Source organism: Temnothorax curvispinosus, unplaced genomic scaffold (genome assembly GCF_003070985.1).
Source record: "Temnothorax curvispinosus isolate PA1 unplaced genomic scaffold, ASM307098v1 QBEX01010922.1, whole genome shotgun sequence".
NCBI classification, from domain to species: domain Eukaryota; kingdom Metazoa; phylum Arthropoda; class Insecta; order Hymenoptera; family Formicidae; genus Temnothorax; species Temnothorax curvispinosus.
Window position 1 is genome coordinate 21,643 of NW_020220702.1, and position 14,499 is coordinate 36,141.

Genomic DNA, 14,499 nt, shown 5'->3' on the forward strand with positions numbered 1-14,499 from the left:
TTTTTTTCCGAGATAAAATGACGCAAGACATTACTCAATTTAAACACTCACCTCTCTTTCCAAGGTGTCTCTTTCGATACGGATAATAGTGGCTTGGCGAATAACATCTTGACGCGCTCTCTCGAGATCCCGCCTTGTGACTTCGTTCTGCTCGAGCTGCATCCGTAAGCGACGAAAAGCCGATTCCCGTTGTTGTTCTAGGCGATGCTGAGCCTCCATATAGCTATCCCTCTCGGCCTTAGCCCGTTCGATTTCTTCTTCCAGCCGCAAACTTCTCTCCAGCTGCAAGAAGAGCTCGTCCTCCTTGCCACGAAGTTCCGTCTCGCAGCCTTCCAGTCGTCTTTCCAAATGCCTTCGAGCTTCCTCCAACCTGTCTCGCTCGACCTTTAAAAAAAGTATTTCACGTGAGATGATTCTTTTATGTAAAAAAAATGGAAACTTTAGAATAGCGTCGATAAGACGTAGATAATGCGCTAAAATCTCTAAGAAATATCTTTGAAAGTAATATCATCTCTGATATATGTAGCTTAAGAATTCTTTCATGTCCGATCTTTTTAGAGAAGAACATATCTATATAGTTTAATTATACCTAAAGTACATTCGTAAATCGCCAACAATATAATAAACAATTAGACTTTCATTTCATCCGACTCCAATTGGCAAATAATCATCGTGACGATTCGACCATTGGTTTTGGTCCCTTAATCGTCAAGACGTTAATAATCTTTGATACTTATAAACATAAGCATCTCATTTTTTAATAATTTCAATTAAATTAAATTATTAAATTTATTGCGAAAAATATTACCTCAGCCAGAGTTCGAGCCTGGAACCTCCCTCATTCCGTGTACGACGCTCTATACGGAATGAGGGAGGTTCCAGGTTCCTAATAGTTTAATTATTTTTAAAGATTTTTTGATTTCCTAAATACGCAAAAAAGAGATTAAAACATAAAAATGCAAAATAACTTCAACGTGACTTCAAAAAACAACATTTTAAAATTCTAAAATAAAAGTTATATTGAAACGTTCTAAAATTTAAATAAAAAGACTTGTTCTAAGCCTTCAGTGAAATATTGAAGCTTTAAAAACTGATCTGGTGAGAAAACCGACCATTTGAGGTTTATGAAGTGAAAAGGACATTTTTATAATAGTTATGATTATTTCTGTACTATAATTGGTCAATTCAATAACAATAGGTGTACATTTCTTGCTGCTTTTTATTTTAGTTATAAAATATAAATAGAGGGAGTCCGGGAGACTTGACCATAGAGGAGAGTTGAACCACTTCAAATATCACGTTCAAATTTTGCGCCAAGCGCGTATTTATATAATACAACAATATAATATAATACAGCAACTTAACAATTGCGCGCTTGGCGCAAACTTAAAACGAGATATTTGAAGTGGTTCAATTCTCCTCTATATATAGTCAAGTCTCCCGGACTCCTCCTTATATTTTTCTTAGGAACAGAATTTCTGGCGCGACTATATGTAAATGTCTATATAAGCTTTGTATCGATATCATTTCAAAATTTTAGATCTGTTAGGCAATTTCCGTTTTATAAAAATTCAAGCTGGCCTTTCCGTTAAATATGCCGTTCCAGAAGTGCTTCGGACGATTTTATTCAAGGATTTTGTATAATCGACATCGATGTGCGTTGACGTCGATGACCCGCGTCTGGCTCGACTTGACGCAATTGCGTGACACCGACCGATGACGCACACTCAGCACTTCAGCACTTCCCCCCCTGCCGCTTTTAGTTCTGTCTAGCGGTGGCTAGTCAGCCACATTGTAGGTCAACTAGGTAGGTAAAGCGAGACTGGAGAGGTTGATGAACGCCAGCTATGGCGCACCGAGAATGCCAGGCTCGATCTCCTGGCAAGTTTTCTTACAACGAGGAACGGGAAGATGGCAAGCCAGAAATGCCAGAAAGGAAACACGTAGACCGATTATAGCAAAATGATTATATTTAATATAATAACTGCTTGCGAAGCAATTATAAACCTTTTTAAGTTTTATTTGTCGGTATGAAACACACAGCTGAGTGTTAAAAGGCAAAATATAGGTAATAATGGGGGGAAATTCACAGCCGGCATTGGTGTACAAAATTTCGGCAGTGGACTGAAAAAAGTAAGCAGTGGCCTATAATATTGACGGCATTGTCGTCAATGGTTGGGGAGTGGTAATAATGACATGTGGCAGTGGCAGTGCAGGAGGTATTGCATAGCATTGCTAAGGCAGTGTCCAAATTTTATCCGGCATTGACTCGGCAGTACGGCAGTGGACGCCCCCTACGTTTTTTTAGAAAATACATATATCCGAATACCTAATAGATAGCACTATGTTGACTACATCTTAAACAACGTTATATTTCCAAAATGTTTTTACGCTATCTTAAAGCAACAAAATAGCAACAAATTCTGGTATAAACGTTTATTCGATTTGAGCACTCTATATATTTTTTTTTTGCATGGGAGGCCAGCTTGACACAGATTCTAGCCCCACCACATACTAAAAAACTCATAGAGTGCTCAAATAAAAAAAAAAAACAATACACCAAAATTTGTTGCTTTTTTGTTGCTTTAAGATAGCGTAAACAAGTTTTTGAAATATAAGGTTCTGTAAACAATGCCACTAATAAATACTGCATCTTCGACCGTTATCTACGACTTTGATGGCTAAAAACTAAGTAAAAAAACTTGTTGCTCAGCTCTTTTTGGTCTTAAAATATTCTATGGACCGTGCCCTATCAAAATATGCAACTTACGATTTTGTTGCTCGCCCCTAACTGCAAATAAACAAATTATTTATCTCCTCGTCGATCGTTATCTACGACTTCGATGGCTAAAAACTAAGTAAAGGAATTTGTTGCTCGGGTCTTTTTGTTATTTAAATATTCTATGGAACGTGCCCTACCAGAATATGCAACTTACGATTTTGTTGCTCACCCCTAACTGCAAATAAACAAATTATTTATCTCCGCGTCGACCGTTATCTACAACTTCGATGGCTAAAAACTAAGTAAAAGAACTTGTTGCTTAGCTCTTTTTTGTCTTAAAATATTCTATGGACCGTGCCCTATCAGAATATGCAACTTACGATTTTGTTGCTCGCCCCTAACTGCAAATAAACAAATTATTTATTTCCGCGTCGGCCGTTATCTCGTTATCTACGACTGTGATGGCTAAAAACTAACAATAAGTAAAAGATTCTTTTACTTTATAGTTTTAAGACCAAAAAGAGCCGATCAACAGATTCCTTTACTTAGTTTTTAGCCATCAAAGTCGCAGATAACGGTCGACGCGGAGATAAATAATTTGTTTACTTGCAGTTAGGGGCGAGCAACAAAATCGTAAGTTGCATATTCTAATAGGGCACGGTCCATAGAATACTTTAAAACCAAAAAGAGCCAAGCAACAAATTCTTTTACTTAGTTTTTAGCCATCGAAGTTGTAGATAAAGGTCGAAGATGCAGTATTTATTAGTGGCATTGTTTATAGAACCTTATATTTTGAAAATTTGTTTACGCTATCTTAAAGCAACAAATTTTGGTGTATTGTTTTTTTAAATTTGAGCACTCTATATGTGTTTTTTAGTATGTGGTGGGGCTAGAATCTCTGTGTCAAGCTGACCCCTCACCATGCGAAAAAAAATATATAAAGTGCTCAAATCGAATAAATGTTTATACCAGAATTTGTTACTATTTTGTTGCTTTAAGATAGTGTAAAAATATTTTGGAAATATAATGTTGTTTAAGATGTAGTCAATATAGTGCTGTCTGTTAAGTATTCGGATATACTTACGTAGGGGAGACCGGGGCTAACTCGACACAATTTTTTTAAAGGCAATTTTCAACAATTAATTAAAATTTTCAAACAAATTTAATGGTACACATTTAAAGAGCGTTCCTTCAGGTACAAAATTGCTTAAGAAAATTTTGCTGTACGTCGCTTAGTTTTGCCCGAAAGCTCGATGAAAGAGTAGACCATTTTCGAGAGATCAAAAAAATTACTTTTCACTATCAAAAACGCTTATGTCGCGTTAAAAATTACACTATAACTCAGAATGTTACCAAATTCCGTTGATAATACTGGCACATAAAGACGCATTTACAATAGGAAAGGCAAGTTTCTACGATAGATTTAAATTGCCAAAAAGCCTAGTGTCAAGTTTGCCCCGGTGTCGAGTTAGCCCCGGTCTCCCCTACCGTATTTTCTAAAAAAACGTTATATTTCAAAAATGTTTTTACGCTATCTTGGAGCAACAAAAAAGCAACAAATTCTGGTGTATTTGTTTTTTGGATTTGAGCACTCTATATAGGTTTTTTATTATGACGACAAGCTGCCCCCTCCCCCCATTTCGATCGCCGTTTCCTGCTAAACGGCTTGAGCAACAAAATCCGGACTAGAGCAACAGCACATAAATAGCACTAAATTTTTTAATAAGTGCGGATTTTTTTGCAATAGTGGGGGGGTTAACTTGATAGAGGTGGCATTGACGTATAATAATGGGCAGTACGCGACAGTGTTTATAATTGCATGGCATTGCCTTAATTTTATATTATTTATATATAGGATTGACGGCATTGTAGGTATTGACTAAGCATTGTCGGCAGTGTACGAAAATGTCGGCAGTGTTTTACAGCAATGCCAAAAATCGGCATTGGTGTACAAAATTTTGGGTTGTGAATTCCCCCCCAGGTAATAATAAAAGAGCACTTTAAGGTCAAAGAGACTTGTGCAACAAATATTCATAAAATCGAGTATCAATAAATCTTGCTTCGAAATCAAAGTCGCAAATTAATTATCAGTCAGTTTTTATCCTCATTAAAATTCCTAAGTTATCAGAGAAAATTAACCAACAGAATTGTAATAGAATGAAAGAAAACGGCTAGCGATAAGGCTACATAATCACACAATAAAAATTATATTGTTTATTGTGTTTCGTTGGCTTTAGAGAGCATTTCCAAAAATTGTATTGATCCTTCACTCTTAAACTATATGTATCTTGTTTTTTATTGATTCGTATGAACTGTTCGATGCGCCACAACTTGTATGTAACTATAACTGTACAAACTTTCATGCAATTAAATAAACGAGGTGTGGAAGTGTAGAGCACTGGGAAAACAGGATGTTACCGAGAAAAATTACGAGGCATCGACGTCGGAGCTCGTGTGTCAAACCGCAATATTTTTTTTTCGAATCACGCCTTATTTGATCTCACGGGGAAACCTTATCTGGGAAATGAGGTGAAGAATGTCAATCCCAAAGAAAGTCCTGTAATGAAAAGTTGAAGCGGAAAACGAGTCAAAGGATGTGCTACGCGATCGAAAAAGTGAAATAAAAGTAGATAAGCTAACTGCTATTTTCGTTTGCGATCTCTTTTTAAGTCGAATATATTACGATTGCTTTTATCATATCGCTAGTAGATCAAGATTAGATACCTCGCTCTCCTCTTTAAATTTTTCAAACAATTCTACAATATACAGATTTAAGATTTTACTTCGGATATTATATTTGAAACCAGAAGGTGAGAAGGGAGCGATTCTATATGGCTCCAAATAAGTCGAAATAATAGAATAAATTTTTTTCGAACAAGATCTTGTTTTTAAGAAAAACTTTAAATCTATCACAAGCCTTAAACAAATAAGAGAACAAGGTATTCTTGCATTTGAAGAATTATGAGAACAGAATACGTGTTAAAAACAATACATTTTAATTCGCAAGATATACAACTCTGTATAGGACAAAACAGAAATTAAAATTCTTAACGATTGATATCAATCAAAGATTTCGCGAATGCCAGAAACAATAAACAAAATATCAATAAGTCATACATCAAGATATAGGAGGCGCAATAATATAAGATAAACTCGCTAAAAGAATCTCTCACGGAAAAAGTGAATTTTTTTATCGATTCTTTTCTCACGTATGGCTCTTCTCATCGCGGATGTTCTTCCGGTTTCACGAAAACACAATTCGCAGGTAACGCGAATAAGAAAGGAGACTCGATTTCACTGCGCCAGACTGACTCACAATCAAACGGCGAGATAACATCATGGTACGCTAAGAAATCGCGGAAGAACTGTAGATGCATCTCGATAATTATCGTCGCGACACAAATCACATTAACGCTTATATAGAATGCGATTTGTCTTCCGCGTTTGATTACAAGGTACAGAGAACTGCACGATTCTCATTTGGCTCCGTCGGATGTTCAGGAGTCTTATACTGTCTCACGTTTTCTTTTCGCGAATTAAAAGATGGAAAACGTGACTAATTTGGCTACGTTGGCTAACTAATTTGCGAGGTTGTCTCATTATTTCTATCGAGAAACTAAGAGAGCAAAACTCTTGAGCAATGAGTTATTTCGCACAGCATTTTATCTTAAAAGGATTCCGCTAAATTCGCAAATGTCTCCATCATGCGTGACACTGATTAATAACAGAATTTCACTTATACTCTTCCTTGTAACAAAAATCAGTTAATTAACATTTTTTAAATTAACCCTTAAATGCCGGTGTCCAGCGGACCCCAGATCCTTTACAATGATATATTTTCAAATGTTCTCCCCAAAAATTGAGTTCACGCTCCCATTGATGATAGTTGAGTGATTGACCTACCCGGTTGTACACTTAGCAATACTCAGTTTACTTAATTTTTTATACTATGTTGAAATTGAAATGTTAACAATATAAGCATTTTATTCTCTTTTCTAAACCTTGAACAACATTGAAAATAATTTTCATAACTAAATATCAAAAAATCAATAAGTAAGGAAACATTTTTCATGCTGGGGTCTTTTAGACCCCATTGGTCATTTACAGATTCTTGAGAGATGTGGCATTTAAGGGTTAAGCAAAAGAAACTTGGCGGTAAATTAAAAAGATTTCTAATTTATGAATCAATTATTTCGCAACCAGCAGATAAGACGCTGTATTATCGTAACTGTTATTATTTTTCATTGTGGAAAAATGAAATGTAACTTTCATCGTCTATCATAAAATAACACACAAAGTGCCTAAAGCGCTAAGAAACCGATCTCATTGTACAATTGAATTAAAAAAAGAGTAAAATTAAATGAAAGAGACGGTAATACATTTAAAATTGATATTAAAGTAGGTTTGTAAGGACGGTAAGAATACGCAAATAAAATTGCGCGAGAACCCATCAAATTATTTCAACAATAGTAACAAAATGTACCGTGAGAATAGGCGTATCATGCTGTTCTAACAATGAGCCTGCTATCGTGATTTAACGTGGGAAAGCCCGGTGCAATTTTCCTTTGTATGTTATAAAATAGTACAAAAGCAGCGGAGGAGTGAATGCTATTCATTATAATAAATTGGTATGATTGGTATTAATAAAATTCGATAAATCAGAAAAAAATACAATATAATATCTATATTTTTTTCTAAAAAAAACAAAATCTCGTATAAAAAAATTTTATTTTATACTTTCGACTTATTTTTTCATGCAGAATCATTCCCTTCCCGCTTGTATCACTAATTCTAGGACACTTGTAATGTATATTTATAAATATAAAATACACAGTAAGTAGAAAAAATTTAACGTTGTATCAAATTGTCCGCAAAATGTTAAATTAAGTTATGCGGTAAGATTTTTCGTGAGACAAAAAGAACGCTTTCACATACCTTGATCTCGTGATAGCGCTCCTCCAGGTAATAAGCGACACTCTTCGCCTCCTTGTACTTCTCCGCGAGGTCCACATATTTGTCATAATGCCGCTTGAACAGGACATACCTGCAGAAAAGACAAATCGTTAGATAGCAAAAAGATATATTTAAAAAAAATGAACCGTTACAAGATAAGCGATCTTATAAAAAAAGATATGTAAAAAGAGATCTATTGGACTCTCTCTATGAAATCATATATAACATACGCGGATACGCGTCTCTCGTTGTACACGTCGTCGCCGTACATTGCGATATCAGCCATCTGCGATAGATTCGCGATTTGTTGCCGGCAATTATTATCCAGCGGGAGAAACGAAACCGGATGTGCACGCGCTTTTATCCCACTTCGGGCCCTTAGGCCTTCGGATTTCACGTCTCGCGCTCGAAATCGATTTCACCGCGGCCACCGCGCGTGTCGAGAGAGGCTTCCTCTCCGCTTCTCGCTCGTCTGCTCGTTCGCTCGCTCGCTCACGTTCGCCAGCAAACTGGTCCCCGCGCGAACTTTCGCTTTTACGCGGCCGGGCAGCGTCGTTCGGGCCGATTTGGACTGATTCGTGTACGCTTCAGAGCCAGCCCCAGCCAGCGTTCCGGTCGTAGGCGCGCACACATTTCTTCCAGCAGCCGATGAGCGAGACTGGGACCGAACTGGCTGGCACCGCGACGCTCATCTCGGGCCCTCGACGAGAGTTGCGAAGCGCGAAAGTCACCTGGGTCTCCGGAAATACGAAGCTCGCATCAAGGCTGCGGCGCGCATTCGATAGTCGATGACATAATCATTAGAGGCTATTATATTCCAGACACATTTATTTTTCAAACCTGACATATATTTTTAGAACACACCCATGTACTAAATACTTTCGGTACTTTGGTCCTCGTTACTACTTCGCATCACGAAATAATAAAGGAGCGATCAAAATAATTCATTTAATTTATCCCGTTGAGTAACCGCGATTCCCGGAAGCCACTCCCGATCGTTTAGAAAAGAAACGACGCTTATTTCCGTTTCTTGATTGCGTAGATAAGCAGATTGTAATGATTTCCTTGTGGCATCAAGGCCATCCAACGTCCCAGCGTTGAGTAATCGTCGGCAATATTCTATTCTTATAACTATTTAACTTGACAAAAGTACGCAACTGTGAAAGTAAAAGATCATTAGTGACAAATATCCTTGAATACCTACATATGTGTATGTACCAATCGACTTTAACGAAGATTCGTTCGTAACAAGAACACGATAATAAACATTCGATCTATATCTTCGCATAATTACTAAGAAATTTATAATTACCATCACTGTGTCTATTAGAAAGAATCTTATCTTCATCGAAGATGTTTTGCGGGGAGAATTTCTATAACTTATCTCGATTATTATTCCTCTATAACAATTCTATGTTATCCTTCTCGCGGGTTCCACAAAATACAAATGTAGTGCAATTCGCAATATTTCTGTCTCTTGGCTTGTTTTTATAATATATTATTTTTATATTATATTATTTTTATTTTATATTATTTTATATTATATTATTGTTATTTATTTTTATAATTATATTAAAAAGTTATTAACATAATAAGTAAAATAACGAGGAATAAAAAATGTTATATAGCTCAAAGTACGTAGATATCATTCTGCTTAAAGAAAATTAAAACATTAGTATTTCGATATAGTAGTATCCTCAACTATATACAAGTATCCTCTCTCCTAAAAATTTAGATAAGTTGAATAGGGGGGATAGTGTAAGAGCATTGATAAGCCTGAGGTGTGGTAACATGGAGGAGGGAAATAAACATTGGTTAAGAGAAAACGGTATGTATAATTTGCGGGCAAGGGCAGGATTGTATAAGTCATTACGTGGAAAAGTGTTATGAGACTAAGGATTGGTTTAAGAAGTTAGGTAGGTATAAAGAAGAAATATTGAAGAAAATATGCAACGATTGTGTTGAGGAGATTCTGGAGGGAGAGAGAGGTCATTAGAACAAAGAGAAATAGGTTGTAATAAGAATAAAGGAAGTATGTACACAGAGAGAATTTTCTCTTAAGAATTTACCCTGAAAATCAATGGTAGTTGTAAGACAACATGTATTATAAAGTATATTATACGAGCTATTTTGATAAATATCTACCATAATAAAAAATATTAATATCTACTATAATAAAATATAAAATATGTTTGAAAATATGATTGTTAATTTTACTAAAATATATAGTAAAATTTCAATAATTTTTCAAAAATTACCAATCTGCTTAGTAATTTTTATTACGTTGTTTGTAAAAAATGTCTTGTATATTTCAAAAATTCCTTGGTTGCCAAGTTTGTAGTGAATTTAACGGTAAAATATAACAAAAAATTGTCTCCGTGTATAGTATGGATGGTATAAGAGTGTTAAGAAAAAAATGTAAACCAAGTCCACTTCTCGGTGATATAAGCTGGAGGAAATAAATTATATACATATGAGTACCCTCTCCCTCCTTAAATGAATTATTCTGCACTGACCTGTACAGATCGTTCTCGGTGACGATGTCGCGAATGGAGTCCTCCGGATCGACAGGGACTCCCACCGTTCTGGATGACGACGAGAGAATGCGCCGCGACGGGCCGGCGATACCGGCGCTGCCGACAGCCTCGTCGTAGATGCCCGAGTCCCGGAGGGCACTGGCCGCGATTAGATCATCCTCGGACGCCGTGGCCGGTAGATCGACGCACGGACTGGGTGATCTGGAAATCGCGCCCAGCAGATCCTCACTACGCGAATGGCGCATCTCCCTCGCGCCATATCTGTCGGCTCTGCGTTCCATCTATATCGGTTTTCTAGCGGAAGGTGCGGCCGCAAGGAAGTGCCACCCTCGGCGGCGATACTCCCATCCGGACGATCCCACCTCGTGTCGATCGATCCTTTCCGATCGCTGACGCTTGGAACCTTCGCTTCCAATCCCGTCAGCTGATTCGTTGCGCGAGATATATTCCGTTGGAATGCACCCTCCTAATTCGTTAAATTTGTACGCACTTTGATACTATAGAGTATCACTCCATTTAAGTACTTAAATAATTGAAGTACTCTGGTAATGAATATATTCTCTTTCCCCGTGTCGATGATTCTTTGATGAAAGTGGTCTACAATAAGTAGCCGAGCCTTGTACTTTCTTCATCAAGCAACTTTGTGTAGGGCGAAAGAAATCGGCTGATGCCTGTTATTCGCATAAATGTGTGAAATTTCAATCGATATTACTGAGATTTCTCGCGCACTCGGTTCCTCTTCAGTTCCCGTCGACCTCGATATTTTCCTTTTCTGTCGCCTCCTTTACGCGTAAGACGGAGTTTCCTCGATGCAAGCGCTTCCTCGTTTCACACCAAGCTAACTTTTATGGAATTTCACTCTGGAGAAAATTCTCTCAATATAATATGTTTCGATATTAGATCGCGGTTCGCGATCGTAAATCCTTACACGAATTTCTCTCGTGAAACCGAAACTCCTTCGCTTCGCATTAATTCGAGATACTTTTGCGCGTCTGATATCGCAAACGCGTTTACGTTTGCAATTTATAGCGTAGCTCAGCGGGCAGTGACGAGAGTTTCGTAACTCTTAATTCTCAATTCTTCGCTCGCATACGGACACGTTGATATTATACAGCTTGGCCGCGCTCTCTCTCTCTCTCGCAATTGCGCCAGGTAAAAATCGTGGAAATAAACAGGATCGCGGCGCTTCTTCTACCAGCTTCTCGCTCTCTTACCTCCTTCGCGGAGGTAACGGACCTCCGAGACTCCAGGATACTCCGTTACGTCGGCGCGTTAAAACGCTCTCCACTTCCTAAAACGAGTGGACTTTTATATTATAGCCTTTAAACGAACGAATAATCCACTTCGAATCAAATTTTTTTTACAGTTCTCTTTCAAATCTTCGGACGTAAATTTTAATGCTACGGTATTTCGATTAACGCGGGACAAGAGTGCGGCAATGTAGAATTATTGTTGTCACAAGTTAAAAATTTCCGTGAAAATTGTCGATCCTCCTTCGGAACGATACGTATAAAGGACGGCACAGGATTAAGCGAATGTTTTTATTATTTTTCAGCATCACCTCCAAAGCTCTCGTTACCTTCTACATTTCCAGGAATAACATGTAAACAAGGAGCATCATTTCCCTCGAGTGTAACGTTTTAGAAAGAGCCGTGAGAGTGGAGCATGGCACGACGCGTGTTCTACCGCGAGCAGCATCCGTCGAAGACGATTCCTCTGATGTGCGTTTTTTCCAAAACGCGTCGGGGCGTCACGTCACAAAACGCGTCCGGCGTTAGGTATACGCATGCACGCACGTGTCAACGTCCATCCACCTCGACATTCGGCGAGCGTACACTCACCTCCAAGGACGCGGCGCGGGCGGCCGAACGTCCCCGAGGTCGATCGCACGCGATCGATGCGCGCACGATGATCCTCGGCCCTCGACACCGTCGTCAGGCGGCCATCTTCGTCGGGCGCACCACCACGGCGGCGCGAGCGAGCGATTCGGAGCTGCGGACTCTCCGCTCGTCTCGGAGATCCACCGAAAAGCGATACAGCGAATTCTACCTACGGACCATGCGCGACCGATAATTCACTCCGCCACACGTCCCATCGACCGCGGGGCCACCGCGCGCCGCTTCGCTCCGCTCCGTTCTGCTCCGTTCCGTCACGCGCGCCGCGCTCTCCGAGCGAATTAACCGCCGATCGGACGGACAACCGGGACAATAACTGCCTCAACTGCCGCGCAGCCCGCCGCTGCCGGTTTGTCGGACGGGATCCTTTTTTCGCGCTCTCGCCATTACACCTTTCCCGCCAGCAGAGCGTCCATAGGCCACCGAGCCTCTTTCTCCTTGAAAAGGGGATCGAGCCATCGCTAACGGGAGGGGGCGTTTAAACTCATATACCGCTCTGTTCCGCTCGTAGTGGCTCGTATAGGTAGGGGATCGTCTTGCGTGGATCCTGCGGTTGCGATTCATATGGGCAAGTTACTCCTGATGACATTACTCCAGCTTACTTCGGATGATGATAAATCAGATAGCAAAGAGAATTAAAAAAGAATTATTTTTGAATTCTCAAATTATAAAATGAATTCTTTTTCCGTACCATTTCTGCTCTAAAAAGACTAAGAGTTCAAAAATAATTTTATAATTTATTTCTATGTCACCAATTCCAAGTCCTTTTTCAGATATTAAAAGAATTATTTTTCTACTCCATAAGAATTTGCAATAAATTCGAAATTATGTTTAGATACTATTCTAATGGAGCTTTATCTAAGCACTATTTTGTATGTGACAAAGAATAAGAAAGAATTCTTCATTATTTATCCAAAAAGGATTTATCCAAAATCTTCTGATCCATAAGTTTCTGCATCAAAAAGAATATAAAATGTACAGTAAATCCATAAAGTCAGTAGTATTTTTAAAATAAAAAATATTAGGGCCAAGTGTCTCACAAGCTCACCTTCTATCTTAGCGCGTAAGGATTTCTGCTTACGAAAAGGTAAGTACTGGCCAGTCACGTCGCGGCAGCGCGCGTTTCTAATAGCGCTCGCAGTCTTTTTGAAATATCAAAAAGGAATTCTTTTTGAGTTTATTTCAAACAAATTACGTGAATTCATAAAGAATTTAAAAAAGTGAATCCTTTTTGATTTCATAACGATTTATCTGTACTATCTGGGTCCCACATCTATGAACCTAACACCCCTACCACCACTTAAAAAAAGTTTGGGTATACGGCATAATTTAGTGCTAAATTGCTAATTTATTGCTCTATTCCCGAATTTATTGCTCGTAAGTACCCATTCGCAGGAATTTAATATCAAAAGTGGAGGTGCTGCCTTCACGTTACGCTAGCACCCCCACTTCTCCGAAAAACACGTATAAAGTACCGTAAACAAAAACACAAGTATACCATATTTTTTGCTAATTTTTTGCTCTAAAATAATGCAAAGAGATACCAAAAATATTGAATATTTATAAATGTTCCGATACCGGCTACCGTAATAAAGTAACCGCATATAACAGCAAAATGACCGAAAATAGAAAGTTAAAACCGTATAAGTTTAACATTAAACTGTTTCTCTAACCAAACACATTACTTTAGAATTTATTGCTCTTTGTTAAAATTAACAAAGTCAACCAAGAGTATGGTCACGATAAGAGTAAAGTATAATGTTAAAAAAATTATTTGCCGTATTGATTTTGGTATTAAATTGATTTTATAATTTATTGCTCTCAAAATATGTAGTCTGAAATTTATTGCTCGTTGTTTAACTCAACAAATTCGACCAACAGTGCGGCGGTGTGCTAGGTTCACGACAAGAGTAAAGTATTTAAAAAATTATTCGCTGTGTTAATTTTGGTACTAAATTGATTATATAATTCATTGCTCTCTCAAAATATAAAGTCTGAAATTTAGTGCTCATTGTTGAATTTAACAAATTCCAATGGTGGAATTTGTTAAGTTAAACGAGGAGCAATAAATTTCAGACTTCATATTTTAAGAGCAATAATTATATAATAAATGTAGTACCAAAATCAATACAGCAAATAATTTTTTAAACATACTTTATTTGCCGGCAGCACGGCGCAAAACTACGCCCAACGACACGATAATATAAATTGGCACGGAACACTACCCCGTGTCTTTTGATAAAAGGATGTTTTTTAAACGTAAGATATGTACCTATATGTTTTTCAAATATTAAAAAAATCTTTCAAATGTAAAACAATTATGTTTTTAAATCTTAAATTTAAATTAACGTTTTTCGAACAAATCTTTTGTCAAATGTCAAAAAACATGTTT

The 14,499-nt window shown here is 37.9% G+C and overlaps 1 protein-coding gene across 1 annotated transcript; it reads right to left on the minus strand.

Moving 5' to 3' along the window:
• Window positions 1-39: 39 nt before the first annotated feature.
• LOC112460903 lies at window positions 40-12,813 on the minus strand. The gene is made up of 3 exons (XM_025025834.1): window positions 10,192-12,813; window positions 7,658-7,766; window positions 40-384 (listed from the first exon to the last, which is right to left on the minus strand). The coding sequence occupies exons 1-3, from the start codon at window positions 10,491-10,493 to the stop codon at window positions 40-42; spliced, it is 756 nt and encodes a 251-aa protein (XP_024881602.1). The 5' UTR covers window positions 10,494-12,813.
• Between the last annotated feature and the right edge of the window lie 1,686 nt (window positions 12,814-14,499).

What these genes read in the sequence shown, in the direction of transcription:
- LOC112460903 (XM_025025834.1), bottom strand. Translation starts at nt 10,493, where the DNA reads ATGGAACGCAGAGCCGACAGATATGGCGCGAGGGAGATGCGCCATTCG. An exon ending in ACCGAGAACGATCTGTACAG is followed by an intron (nt 7,767 to 10,191) that starts GTCAGTGCAGAA and finishes TCTTTTCTGCAG; the next exon opens with GTATGTCCTGTTCAAGCGGC. An exon ending in AGCGCTATCACGAGATCAAG is followed by an intron (nt 385 to 7,657) that starts GTATGTGAAAGC and finishes CTTTTTTTAAAG; the next exon opens with GTCGAGCGAGACAGGTTGGA.